The sequence below is a fragment of the Centruroides vittatus genome, unplaced genomic scaffold (genome assembly GCF_030686945.1).
Source record: "Centruroides vittatus isolate TY-2023 unplaced genomic scaffold, ASM3068694v2 contig_466, whole genome shotgun sequence".
Classification (NCBI taxonomy): domain Eukaryota; kingdom Metazoa; phylum Arthropoda; class Arachnida; order Scorpiones; family Buthidae; genus Centruroides; species Centruroides vittatus.
The window spans coordinates 1,317,979-1,333,580 of NW_027122260.1; the positions used below are offsets into that span (position 1 = coordinate 1,317,979).

General features: G+C 32.6%; 1 protein-coding gene across 1 annotated transcript in view; it reads left to right on the plus strand.

Moving 5' to 3' along the window:
• Window positions 1-6,098: 6,098 nt before the first annotated feature.
• LOC136977662 (sortilin-related receptor-like) overlaps window positions 6,099-15,602 on the plus strand; it is a 155,282-nt gene continuing 145,778 nt past the window's right edge. The window contains exon 1 of the mRNA XM_067273194.1: window positions 6,099-6,373. Within this exon, the coding sequence (XP_067129295.1) occupies window positions 6,134-6,373 (240 nt within the window). The 5' untranslated portion in view covers window positions 6,099-6,133. The remainder of the gene's footprint in view (window positions 6,374-15,602) is intronic.

Below are 15,602 nucleotides of genomic sequence, written 5' to 3' on the forward strand. Positions count from 1 at the left end.
GGCAGCCTACCGCTCTGGGGGACCCGGGATCGAACGGGTCGAGAAATCCCCAGGAATTTTTCGGGGGTGGTCCGTTCGGATATTCGGGCCCTGTCCCTCACCTCCCGGTCGCCCCATTGTGGGCCTGGCCGAAACCATAATGGGCCTACTCAGGGCCGGATTTACCAATCCAGGGGCCCTGGAAACAAATTCGGTGGGGTCCCCCTTTAAGAGTAGGCAAATTTGATGATTTAGAAAATTTACACAAAATACTGTACTTTCAATTAGATTTGAACTAGGAAGTTGTAAATTTCATTTAAAAATAAGGTTATTGTAAACATATATATATTTTATTGTGTAAAACTAATTATTTTAATTTAACTGAAAAATACCTATGTGAAATTTTTTCCCGAAATTTTTCGATGTTTCATAGGTTTTTTCCCGGTTTGGTTTTCTCTGCCTGTTGCCCTCATGATTAGGCCACACTAGGCTGTCGCGGTAATAGAAAAAAAATTATGTTTAAACATAATTTTTTTTTTAGTTTTGTGGGGGCCCTGGGCACAGGCCCCAAATGCCCTTATGTAAATCCGACCCTGGGCCTACTAAAAGAGGCCCTCTTAGTGTCCACAGGGCAGAAAGAGTTGGAAAAAAAATCTTTCCATCTCTTCAATCTTAAGCCACCAAAATTTAATACCATCAATCCCTCTAATACTCAAATCTCTCTGCAAAATTTCAGAAATTTTTGACAAACAGCACAGGAGTTATTAAGCTTGATGAAAAAAATGATTTTTACTTCTGGACGTTTGTAGATCCTCTGAGTCCAAAAATGTCAACGAGTAATATCTCGCAAATTTATTGCGGTTGTATAGAAAAACTTGTGTTAAAATTAGGGAATTAATTATGTTGTAATATTCCATTCTGTGGTTTCTATTCTATATAAAATATGCTTTAAATTCAAAATAGTAAGTCAATAAAATAAAAAAACGAAATTTTTATATTTGGATACCCCTAAAAATTTGGAAGCCCAGGGCAGCTGCTCATATCCCTGGCCAAAAGTAGCTCCTGATTTTAGTACAATTACGGGAGTTGATCGAAGATACGCATTACGTAATTTTAGGTGTGAGTACCTGTGCGTGCAACAGGGCCACGAAGACTGGTTTTCACATTATCGTAAAACATAAATAGAAAGTGAAAACGAAAAAATAAATAGATTCCATTTCCCTTCAACATCTACTTAGTTATATATCTACAATACCAGAATATCGCGAACAGAATTAAGTTAATTTACATACTTTTCTATTGATTGATATCTTTCTTTTATAATAAGATAAACAAACGATATTCTAATTCTTCGCTTCATCTGGGTCTTTACGAATAGTTGTCGTCATCCTTTTGCTAGGTCCCGACGACGTAGGGTCGAGGGGTCGCTAAAAGGGTCGTATGCGGGTGCGATCGGTACCGAGACAGACTCTACGGTTACAAGAAATCGTTTATTTGACACGAAAGTAGCTTATAAGATTTCCACAATCTTGGAAGTTCTAAGTCGGGGGGCCTCTGGGTCTTCCTCTCCTTTCTAAGATAGTCCTAAAAGTAGTGTCCCGGTTCGCGAATGAAGGTTCCCTCGACGACTCCGGACGATGTGGTCGACTTTCGGTGATGGGAAGGTGTCGATCTGAGGACAGGAAACGAAAACTAAGATGGGCACTACACACATACACAGCAATTGGTCCGACACTTAGAATTTTCGGAAGAAAAAATCGTCTCGTCCTTGAATTTCCGGATTTTTATTAATTTCCATCCTCAATCGCCCACTCCTATTGGTTTGCTTTTCCTCATTGTTCTTGCTTTCTGAGTGGTTGATCACGCGTTACTATCTATGTGTAACGCGATATGCGAGGTCAAAATCGAAGTTTAATTCGATCTGCAACCGGAGATGGTCGATCTTAGGACTTACATTCTTCTATTGTTCAAGACATCACGTCGCGTTTCCATACAAAAAAATTATTTTTAGCTTCTATTTTTATCTTTAAAAAAAAAAAAAATCATTTTAACGCGAATTTTAGTGAGGGTTCAGACGTATTCATGACCTCACACTTTGATAAAATAAGACGTAAAACGTCACTATTATACGTCATAACAATTGTGTTTTTTATTGGTCAAAACACGACGGAATATCAAATACAAACGGAAAAGTTGAAGTACAGTACTTTCTACTCTAGGTTTCCAATCAGATTTTGAAATCGGATAAACGGAAATTTTTTGACAGGAAGTGACATCGTTTTCCCGTTTCTGTTTTCTGTTTCTGGTATATTTTCTAGTGATGTGGGGCAAGGACCTTGGATGTGGGATGGTAGTCTTTACAGAGGGCGGAGTGATAGTTTAAAAGTATAAAAACGCGTCACGTACTTTATGAACGATTCGTGGATGTCGAAAAGTTAACAATTTTGTAAAACCGCAAGTTTGCTAGTTACTAATACAAACAAATAATTATGAACTCTAATAAAAAATTAAATTTTAAAAATATTTTTTATAAATTTAAGATATTCAAAACCAATTTCATTATTTCTAAAATCTTGTGAGACATTTTCATTTAGTTCAAGTTTAAATCCAGATAAAGAGTTCACTGCTCCGTCAAAATCTGTATTCATAAAAGCACAGAAAGAAGAACGCGTTGGCAATTCCAACTGGAACTGTCTTAAGACTCGGTGTTGAACAATTCCCAGCGTAGAGTTGTTGGACATGCGAAACTCTGTCTTTTAAGATAGTAGATTGAGAACATTGTCTTGATGAATGAAGTTCTTTAGGTAATCGAAAGCAGTAACGGAGCTAATACTTTCATTCTGAGTGGGCTGAGATGGGGCAAAACATTGTTTATTTTATTGTGGGCCTGGCCGAACTCATAATGGGCTTGCTGAAAGAGGCCCTCTTAGTGCCCACAGGGTAGAGAGTTAAAAAAAAAAAAAGGTATAGATAGACTTGAGTGAAGTTTTTCAGGGTGGCCAGATGGATGAGCAAGGAGATTTTATCTGAGCTGGCGCACCATCTCTGACCAAAAGTCATAGATGTTTAGATCCGATGATCGTGGGAGCCTTGACATTGGAAATGATCGGCTAATCATTCTCTCGTACGTAAAATGTTGCAATACTGTAAGGCTTTCATATTTGCACCATCATACCTTACAATTTTTTTTATTGTAGAACGTCATAAATGATGATTATACATGAATTCTGTAAAATCAAACTTGCGGTTTTACAAGATTGTAAACGTTTCGACATCCACGAATTTAATAAGAAATCGTTCACAAAGTCCGGCATTGTCCAGCCAAAAAGTAAGAAGGCTAACTATTAAAGTGTAAAAGTTATTAAAAGTTTAGATATTTTAATCTACCATTGTTATGTTTGTCATAGTGTTAAAATAGGAAAGATTGAGATGTCCGGGTTTCAAGGAAGTTTATATTTTCCTCTCGATTTCAGAGAATAAAAATATGGAAAATTTGGTGCAGATTAAACAAAAGGTAAAAGGAGTTAATAAGAGAATGTCCTGGTTTCAAGGAAGTACAGTATATATTTGCCTGAGAGAATAAAGTATAAAAAATTTTGCACAGATCGACCAAAAAACTTAGAAAAGAGAGACACAAGCATTCTAATAAATACTTTACAGGACATTTTTGTAGGATTAGCCGATGGGAGAGAAAGAATGCCACGGCGGTCGAGCGGTCAAACCGGCTTGTGGGAGTGGACTGACTCACTGAGACGGGTTACCATCGAAAACCGTTTAATAAAAATATAATGATCTTTACAAATCTTTCTTGTGTGAAGAGATTCACAATCCGAATCGCGGAGAATAAAGTTAAATAAAGTTCGAGAATTCCGGGTCTTCGTTGCTGGCAGTTCGATGTGTCGGTGAACGATCCGTATGCCCCGGGGCGTAAAACAAGGCTCGACGGCGATCCCTGGATGAACCGACGAATCTGGAGATTGCTAGGAAACACCACAGTTGACAATGCTTCCACAAAGTCCGAACGGTCCGTATTCCAAACATTTCGGGAGCACACACGGCAAGAGAGGAAACTCACGTATCCAAACAAGACCAACCAAGAACCCACGTCCCTGAGAAACGATGAGTTTTATATCGTTTTCCCCCCATGGTGCCTCTCCATTGGTCTCTCATTGTCAGCTGGTGCCAATTCGAAACCCGATGGAGGGCGCGGGAGAGGTCATCGTCGCGATAGAACTTGATTCCTCTCTCGTCGCGTGTTTCTCGAATTCGTTCTTTTCCATTGTTTAAATATTTAAAAAAAAACTTCCATTGAACAAGGTAGACCTCCAATTTCGTCCCTTTTTGTTGTAAAGGGAGATTTTTAAGCTTTTGTTAACATCTCCCATTCGGACCTCCTGGTCGACCCCCCGTTCGGGTCCTCACATTTTTTTTTTTTTTAAATATCAGTTAAATGCTGATCCAAAGTCTCTTCTTATCTCGATTTTTTAACAGTTACATATACAAAGGGCTATAACTGACCTTAGTAAGGTCTGTTATTGTTGTTTGTGTGAAATTATATGACTGTCAAAAATTGGGATAAGAAAAGACTTTGGATCATCATTTAATGATATTTAAAAAATTCTTATAAAGTAATACTAAACCCGATCCATAGAAGATTTCTTCATTCAGATATAAATAAATTCTATTATGTATCGGTACAGGTACTGTATATACACAACCGAAGAGGAACAGTCTAGTCCAGTGGTTCTCAACCTTTCTAAGCCGCGGAAAACCACTCATATACTTTTTATTACAAGGAGCATTAGCATTAATATATTAAAAAATTGATAAGCAATTCCGTGTTCTATTCTCAGGAAACAATGAAGCAATAAATTAATAAACTTTAATATTTTGAATAAAATAGAAACATGGAATTATCTACTAATATAGCAATGAGAATAAATTTGAATGAAAACTTTAAAATATTTTCTTTCGTGGAACACTGGTTAAAGAATCACTGGTCTAGTCCAACAGACTAAGCAATTCCGACGAAATATAATAGTTCCGAAGAACCGTTCCACACTCGAAATAGTTCCAGTTCCAGAAACGGATCTGGATTTCCCACTTCTAACGTATTATGCAGCGAACGAAGTTCTTAGAGCATAAAGCTGGAGATCACATAGAAGACCATATATTTGGTGTAATCGTCAAGAAACAAAGGTGCAATAATTTAACTTTCGAAATTCGTTAGAAAACGTATGTAATATGCACATTAAAGGGACAACGGCGCCAAATTTTACCACATTGGCTATATTTTGAAGTAAAATTTTTTATTGTTTAAATATCAATTACTTTAAAGAAACTTTTCTTTTCTTAAAAATTAATTGATTTAACTTCACAGTTAGTTTAACCGTTGTTATTTTGTCTGTACCGCATTTTATCAGAGACAAAGACTACTGGGTTTTATCCTCATCATTCTTTATTCCACAATGCATTTCGGGTGCAACCTTTTTCGTCTATTTTGCTAAATTTGCTTGAGATTTACCCAATAATTCTTTCTCTAAGGATCTCTAAATATTTAATCTTTAATTATGATCATTCTGTTCATCGGAAAAGTTTATACGCACTTTTATATATCAATAATTTTTTATAGCGTTAATTTAAATATTCATTCCTCTTCGCCAACCCCCGAATCCACGATAGAGACTCAGGTTGAATGTTTAAAAAATATTTATTACAGCATATTACGATTAAAAATCATCAAGATAATTTTTAAATTAGAATATCCTTTTAGCTAAATTAGTTAACGAAACGTTAAATACGCTTTATTTATTTGAAAACATTGAAGCAAATGAAAAAATTAAATCAATTTCCTCAACTAGACCTTTTGTTATTTTGTATTTTGTAACCGCAATTTTAATTATATCGAATATTTGTATACAAAATATATTTTTAAAAAAATTAAAACCTAATAAATATATAAAGATATGAATTCCGCATTTTTATATTGCATAAAATCGATGATACAAAAATGCTTAATTACATTCATTATTATTACTAATACAAATATAAAATTTATTTTGAGTAAAATAAAATATATAAAAATATTCTAAACGTTCCTGGAAGTAACATTTACGAAACTAAACATCATTCCGTTTGTTGTTATAATGACAAGATGGCGGACGGCAGACTTCTGTTGATATTTGTTGTTTTGATTTTCGTCGCAAATAAGTTTACGCAAGGTTTACCATTCGGTGTTACCTCTCGGACATTACATATAGCTCCTCACATTAATCATTTAAATAATTATCCTCAACCACAACTTATATCGAGCGACAACCATGATTTTCATTTCACGACAAGAAGTAGTGGTAAACTTCATAAGCGCTCGGTAGAAAATCCCAACGTTGTAATCGTAAGTTGTCCCGGTTTTTATATAATTAAACATTCGAGAATCTATTTCTAATTCAGTTTTTACTTCCATGTTATGTTTATATGAAATAATAATTACACGAAAGCTTATTTTTTACTTATATTGTAGTCACAAATCATCTGAGTGATGTCGAATGTTACATATTTAGGAATTTTAAACGATAAATGGAACGTGTTCTTATTAAAAATGGTTAATTTTATGTATAAAATTTTAAATTCTAACAGTAAAATATGTTGACATTAATTTTATTTTTCATTGACAACCAGGTAAAAGTTACTTTTAGGTAATTTAATTTAAATACAGTATAAGGTATATGCTGTATGTACAAATTATTTATAAGTAACTTGTATAGACAACTGGATGGCGAGCAGTCAAGTTGGCAGCCTCCCGTTCTGGGGGACCCGGGATCGAATCCGGAAGGGTCGAAAAATCCCCTGGAATTTTTCAGGGATGGTCCGTTCAAATATGTCGGCCCCGTCCCTCGCCGACTGGTCACCCCGACGTGGGCCCGGCCAAACCTATAATGGGCTCACTTAAAAGAGACCCACTTAGTGTCCACGGGGCAGAAAGAGTTAAAAAAAAAAAAAAACCTGTATATATGTACTGTACATTTATACTCGGAAGTGTCTTCAATCGCTAGTTGATTGATACTTAAATTGTATAATATTTACATAAATATTATTGTAAGTAATCTATTATTTACAATTATTGTTTTTGTCATTAAATTGAATTTATTAATGTATATAAATTTGAAATGTTGAATATCTTAATTTAAAAAGTTTAATTAAGATATTTAAATATTGTATTTAAGTATATATAGATCTGTGATAATGTGCTGTAAGTTCTTGTTTTCTTTCACATATGACACAGTTTCCAAGATGAATTTATGACATTATAAACCACTTTTTCAATCTTGACTTTGATTATGTATGTATGTATATCTTATTTTCCTGACATGATTTTTTGTAGAAATGAAGTTTTAACCAAAGAAATGCATGTTAAAATTATTATTTTTAAAAATAACAGAAATAAACTAAGTACAAGAAAATTTCTTCAATATATATATAGTAAAATATATACAATTTATCAAAAGAAACTTGATAAAAAATGAATTTTTATAATTTAAAACTTATAAATTGGTAAATATCTGAACTATAAAATAAATATATATTTATCAGAATATATATTTAAAATGTTGGTCTGAGTGTAGTTTTAAAGATAACAAATATAATTTACATTTTTTAATTTTAAGTAATATGGTATTGTACTGTACATTTATAATAGTCTTATGTGATTACAACATGCAGGTTACAAATAATAGCAGTTCAAAAATTATGTTTTTTTTTTAATAACCTACAGATATGTTTTCTATATATACTATCATCTGAAAATTTGCACCTTTAATTATCCAGCAACAAATGTTTTAGTAAATTAAAAACGTTTTCGATCGTTTTTAACGGTCTTCAGTTACAACTCAAATTAATAAAAGAACGATAAAATGGAATACATGTAATTAAATACGAAAAAATAATAAATGCGCATGCGCAACTATAAATATATCGCGCACGATGCCTAATATACATATATTACAGAATAAATGAATAAAATTATATAATAAAAATACGTGGCCGCATCCCATGTACGTTGTTATTGTTTATCTTTATAAAACGACTTCCATGCGGTCGATGAAGAGCTCTATATATTAACTGCGGTCGATATTAACTGAAGAAGACCGTTAAAAACGATCGAAAACGTTTTTAATTTACTAAAACATTTGTTGCTGGATAATTAAAAGTGCAAATTTTCATATTAATTCTAATTTCCAGTAGTTTAAAGTTGGTTTCTATACTATCATCATTTTGACTGTTTTAAATGGGAAATATAATTATTTACAACATGCACTGATGCTAATATATCTGGTTACTTGCACTAAGAGAATGTACTGTACTGTACTGGTATATAATGTTTAAAATAGGTGTCGACAATTACTGTAAAACAGGTACAGTAGAGCGTCGATAAGTGGAATGGCCGGAAAGTGGAACGATTTTCAGTCGGACTGTGTCGTGCTGAATCGAATGTTTTTGATACTAAATTTACTTCTAAAGTATAATTTTCATGTTTTTTATATTCTTTAATATATTTATTTTGTTTGTACAAAATGCAGAAATAATTTTTAACGATACGATAGCCTCGATGATTATTATAAAAATTTTCGTTAGGCTTAAAATCGACGAAAATTCAACACGAAGCGACACGCAATGGAGAAAAATTCAACAGGAAGCGATACGCAACGGAGAAAAATTTGAACATCGGACAGGTTAATGTATTTTTTCGTACAAAGTCGGAAACTGGAACAAATCATTAACTGGAAGGACCCCAGTCCCCAATTGGTTCCACTTATCGACGCTCTACTGTAAATACAATAGTAATTATGTGAACAGATATGCAGAATACAGTGTTAATGGCAGAAACATGCTTTCTTGAGAGCAGTTTTCTTTCTCAAACACAGTACTTTTGTAGTTATAAATGGTATAATTTTTTGAATCAGTGTTACTTTTTATCTGGCATAATAACACAGGACTCTTACTTATGTACAATACTATATTACTTAAGTAGAGTTTTAAAACATAAGTTCTATTGATCATCCTTAAAACTACATTTAGACCAAAGTTTTTAAACTAATTTTTATATATTTGTAATTATTTTAATAATTTTTTCATATGATGTTTAGAAAGATTTAGTACAATTTTTACATTCTCATTATATAAGTATTTTTTCTACATATGAGATTGTGAAAAGTATAGTGTTGGCATGAATTTATCATGAATTGTAATTTATCTTTAATGCCATGGTTTAAAACAAATTACCTAATTTGCAAAACAAATTTTTTAATAAAATATTAATAAACAAGAAAATAAACAAGCAGAATCATAATCATTCATAGTTACCTCCACATCTTATCAGTATCATTTGTATACTTTGCTCTTGAGACAGTTTCATTATCAAAATTTTATTTGATCTCTAGATTATTAAAGTATAGTTCATTATTTGTTCTTTTGTTCTAAAATAGGAGTGAAAATGTTGTTAAAAGTTAAGTAGATATATAAAATTAATGAAAGAACACAAAACATGCATAGGGTAGATGTACCAGTTTTGGCCAGTGTAGTACCAGTTCTGGCCAGAAAACAAAATTTAACTTAAAAATATAATCACAAATGAAACAAACTTTTATTGTTAACTGTTCACACAGTTAACAATAAAAGTTTGTTTCATTGGACAGATTTGAATATGTAATGATTATATTTTTAAGTTAAATTTGTTTTCTGGCCAGAACTGGTACACTGGCCAAACTGGTACATCTACCCTATACACACAAAATTATTTTATAGAAATATTTTCTTAGTAAGCATTGTCTGCAATATATCTAATCATTAATTTAAAAGCATTCATTAATAGTATAAATATGTTTATAAATACATATGATTATGATTTTTTTCAATTATAAATGATGATGCTGATATATATTTTATTTGTATAGAATGTAAATAAATAAAATCTAAGGTGAGAAAATAGATTGATATATAATGAATTGAAGCATTCAACAAATAATGAATGTGAAAAAATTCTAAATTATACATCATATTTTAGTGTTAAACATCAAAATATAAGAAAATAGCTGAAAATATTTGTAAATTTAATGCACAGTATTAGAAGTGTGATATTTGTTTTTCATAGCCTTGTGTCAATATAAATGAACTTTTGAGAACTGAATTGTCTTAAATCATTCTTTAAGTACTTAAGTCTTTCACTTTAATTTTCTTACATCTAAGTAAATAAAAGTCTTGGAAAACTAATAAAAATTTAATCACATGTTTGTAATGGGAGTAATGATTAAAGTGTTGAATTTTATAAAGTTAAACTGGACTAGATCTGTTTTTCAGTTGTTTTGCATATGTTGGAAGATATAGCAGGCTTTAATTTTGCTACTTACTGGCAGGACTGGCCCACAATGATGTCAGTATGGGTGTGGAATGGGAAATAAAAAGTTTTGACCCATATTTAACTCTTACATTATATATATATATATATATATATATATATATAGTGTGTGTGTGATGTAGAAAGTTATTAGAGTAATAATTGTAATTTTAAAAGCATTTCCACTTTTAGAGTAATATATATATATAATATATATTATCTTTATTATTATAAGTATTATATATATATACCGTATTTTACAGACTATAAGACGCACTTTTTTCTTTGAAAAATTGCCTCCAAAATTCAGGTGTGTCTTATACTCCGTAGCATCTTATAGGTATTTTTTTAAAAAAAAATTGCTTAAAAATTAAAGTGCGTCTTATAGTCCATAAAATACAGTATATATAAAACTCTAAAAGTGGAAATTTTTAAAAATTATGATTATAATAGAATGATATTACAAGAATTGGTAAAATTCATTTAATGTAGGCCTAATTTTGTTTGGAAACAGATTGTGAATTTTCTATTAATATTTTCTATGGACTTGTGTAAGAATAAATATCAAAAGTAATTAATTGGTTACAATATTTTTTTTTATTGACTTCAGAAAGAATTTAAATTTAAAATGTAAGATTTTCTTTGTAATGATTTTGTTTTATTGATAAATGCAAGATTATTAGCACATTATTAATAAAATGGGGTCAATAAAATATATATTTTGGGATTATTATTATTATTATTATAAAAATGTTCTGAAATGTGTTTTGATTGAGAAGATAATGCTGTACATTATTAGCATTTTTTTTTTTTTTTAAAGAAAATTTTTTCTTAAACTTCCAAATATTTTTATCATCATTTGATAGTTCTATCTGATATTTGTTGATTATCAAATCTACATACAGTTTAGAAATCATTAATAATGCTAAATTCTAAATTCAAATTCCTCTCTATTGAGTATAAATTTCAATTCCTTTCTGTATTGCTAATTCATGTTTTATTGTATGCTAATGAGTTATTTTTTATAACATGATTTAATCAATCAGTTTATTTTACTACTATTCTTGACTTTTTTTAACTTTGATAATTGATTATAAAACTGTTTTTCAAATTTTCAATGGAAACTACCAGTATATTATTAATCAGCAATTTATTTTATTTCATGATACTGTACTTGTATGCATTACAAAACTTTGTTTATTTTACTTTATGTAATTAAGTATGCTGTGAATCTTTGTATTTTACATTTATTCAACATTGTCAGATTTATTGATATTGAATTCTGCTTGCTTTGAATAGTAAAGTTTGTTTTTATTTCACCAGAACTTTATTGCTGTGATATAAGGAATAATTGATAATTCATGTTGTACTACAAAAAGTTACTAATAAATTGAGTAACATCTGCAATTAAGAAGTGGTGATATAATTATTTAATTTTCAGATTGTTTTTAATATAAGTGATAAATCAATTTTATTTATTTATTCAGATTTATTTGTTAAGAGTAAAGAATATTTTTTAATGATATACTATAACATGAATATCTAGAGAAGACTTGTGTAATTTGACACCTTTGTTCATATTAAATTTATACTTTAAAATAATACACAAGCTAGAAAAGATTTAAATTATATGAATAATACTCAGCATAAGTCATTTCCATAATAACTATAAATCCATACAAGGAAAAACTGATAAAAATAAAATTTAAAGTTAAACAGGAAATTTTGCAATAACTAAATTTTCAGATAAGTGTTAACTTAATAATAGTTCATCTGATTCAGTATTAAACTGATAATCATAAGTGAAATAATGTCAAAAATTAAAGGAAAATCACCAATGTATTTAGAAGCTATTTTTCTTTAAATTAATAAAGTTTTCTGGTCCTCAAGGCCTACCAGAAAGACGAAAGCATACATACATACAAGAAAGACATTGGCCATACACAAAGTGTTTAGCCAGCAGAAAAGAGGGTAAGGGGAAGAAGGAGGGAGAGGAGATAGACAGTAGAGAAAAGTAGGATTACTCTGAACGGCATACATGGCTATAGTACCCTCTATGTTTGATGTTGGCATGCAGTTTTTATGCTGCAAGGCTGTAGTCTCCGAAAGGGTCTAAAAGAAAACCTTAGTGTGGTAAACACCAATAATTGAGTATTGCCACAAATAGCTAAGTGTAGAAGTCAGTGCCAAGTGGCTGTTAGTAGAAAGACTTATATCTACTTAATACTAATAAAACTGAATGCGATTGCAAATCTTAATACCACTTAACAGTTAGACAGACAGCTTGAAAAGGAAAGAAACACAATTGACAAAAGTAAATGAGACAAACGGACAGACAGAGATAAACAGGCAAGACCCCAAATTTTTAAATATTATTATTTTTTTTTTTTTTTTTTATTTTAAACATTAACTTACTTTCTTACTTTAACTTACTTGCTAACTAAACTAACCTACCATAACCTAGAACAAACCTAACCAGACGACTAAAGCTAACAAACCCTAACCTATCATATCCTAACCAGAAACCAAACTAAGAGTCCGTAATCTAACTTACAACTAGGACTAGTGGAATTTAGACTGAAAAAGAAGACAGAAAAATAATTAAAATATAAAGTTAAAAAGTTAAAGGCAGCTATATACTGACAGTTGAAACAAACCAAGGAAAAGCTAATTGCCATCAGTGTCCCTAGAGTGAGTACTCTCAAGAGCCCTACTAAGGGATATAAATGCAAGTAGATGATAGAACACTGTATGTGTCAGTGGCGTAGCGTGGGTGTCAGCCGCCCGGGGCGGAGGAAAATTTCGCCACCCTCTTATTTAGGTAAAGTAATGAAAAATTCCGTGCTCATTTCAATCGGTCCGAATCGTAGGTGTGACAAAAATATGAATTGAAATGGTTCAAATTTTTACAAGATACTATTATTTATTGTGAAATTTTGCCGCCCGGGGCGGACTGCCCCCGCCGCCCCCACTACGCTACGCCACTGGTATGTGTGTGAATGAGTTGGTGCAGATTGCAAGGCCAGTTGTACCCTTCAAGAATAACAGCTCTCATTAAATTATCCCTAATGTGATTGTACCTATTGCAGCGAAAAACTAAGTGAAGTGGCGTTTGGTCTTCCTGAATACCACAATTGCATTATGGATTGTCCCCAAGGTTAAATCTATGCAAGTATTGCTTAAAGTTTCTGTATCCTGTAAGTAGGATATAACTAGGGTAAAAGTTTGAAGAATTGCCATAGTGTCACCCTTGGGGATGAAAGTATAGGTGAGCCTACCACTGGTGTCACGGTTCCAGCTGTCTTGCTAGAGCAGGGGTCCCCAACCTTTTTGTACCTAAGAGCACATTCTAGAATAGCGGCCGGACAGCGGGCACCATTTATTTTTTCAAGGTGAATTTATACTTGGACATAGTTAATAATACATACACATAATGTACAGAAAACATTTAATTCCAAAAATGTAAAAAAGCACACACAAGACTATTAATAATCATTTTTACAAAACAAGTAATTACTAAACAATGCACACAAAATCTACAAAGTATAAAAATTCTTTATAAAAAATATAAATCCGAAAGTCAATGTGATTTTTGGCATTGCATTTCATTGGCCATTGCTTCGTAATTAGGAGAGTATGATGATATTCCTGCTCGTAAATGATCGTCAAGGTGTTCATTTGTAAGTCGTGGTCTGTACTTTGATTTTATGATATTCGGAACGGACCAGTTTATTTCATTTCAGGTATGGGAATTTGGTTGGTGAAGATTTGGCGGAGGAGGAAAAAAGGGTTGGGTCGCATTTCGCTTTTATCTGTGTTGGACGCCATTTCTACTTTTGAGTGGTTAATCATTAAAAACGAAAAAACTTTTACATAGCATTTTATTGAAAACTGAAACATTTTTATTTTTATCGTGGTCGTGCAGCGGCGGGCACACGTAAAACGATCGGCGGGCGCTATGGTGCCCACGGGCATAGGGTTGGGGACCACTGTGCTAGAGGATGAAGATTGGCTTCTTGACGTGATTGTTGATGTACGGGGTAGGAATGTAACTGAAAGTACTAGTGACTGAAGACTTTGAAGCTTGCTTGGCAAGACAGCAGCAGCCTCGTTGCCAAGAACCCCTGCATGACCCAGGACCCATTGGAAATCTATTCTAATGTTGTTGTCTAAGTGTCTGAGAATGTGGTGTATGAGATGGATGAGTTTTAAGTGGCTATCAGACTTTGCAGTCCTGTGTAAAGCTATCCTACTGTCAGAATAAATGCAATAGTGTAAGTAGTGTCTTTTGTCCTTCCTATGCCTAATATGAATTAAGCTCATATAAATAGGTAAAGTTTCCGCCTATGCTATTGAGCAGTGTGAACTTAGATGGAAGCATGCATTGTGTAGCTCACAGCCTAAGTCGGAGTAAACTACAAAAGTGGCACCCACATCGTCACCCATCTTGGAACCGTCAGTATAAATCCTAAACATGGAATGATCATCTGGATCTTTGTAATAAACGTCAGGGGCAAGCTGATGGGAGGAGTGGTAATCATAAGTCAGGAGGGTATTTTTGTCAATGCTGAATTTTTTGATATCATCGATCAAGGTCAAACTGAGAGGAATCTTACCAACTCTAATCATTTTGTCAACATCTGAGTCTCTATAATCTCGCCAAGGTAAGGTGACGAGATTTTCCTGCCAAAAATGCATTTAATTTCTAAGTCGATAGGGGTAATCCTGACATTACCAAAAGGGCACTTTTGGGTGCAGTCCTATAAGCTCTACAAATGTGGAGAGCTACAATTCTTTGAACAGATAACAGTTTTTTATGGTTATGGACTTTGGCAGCCACGTGGCCCCAGACTTGTATGGCATAGGAGCATGCTGGTTGAATTGCACCCCTATAAATAAGCATAATAGCATTAGGGCCAAGGCCCATGTGTTCCTAGCAATACTAATGAGGGCGTTGGCCATCTTTTTAGCTTTGTCTGTGATGTATTTAATGTGGGGTGTGAAGTTAAGTCACTCATCAAGGATAACACCTAAATATTTAATTTCTGTTGTTTACTTGTGAGCACCTATTCGAAGGGTAAGCTTCCTGATGAGTGGCGCATTCCTACCAACTATCATGCTTTCACATTTGTCTGTGTTAATCGGTTGCCTATGTTTAATACTCAACTGGTGAATGTTATTGAGAATGTCATTGCATATGTCCTGTAAGTGTTCTCTGTTCCTGTGTGAAGCT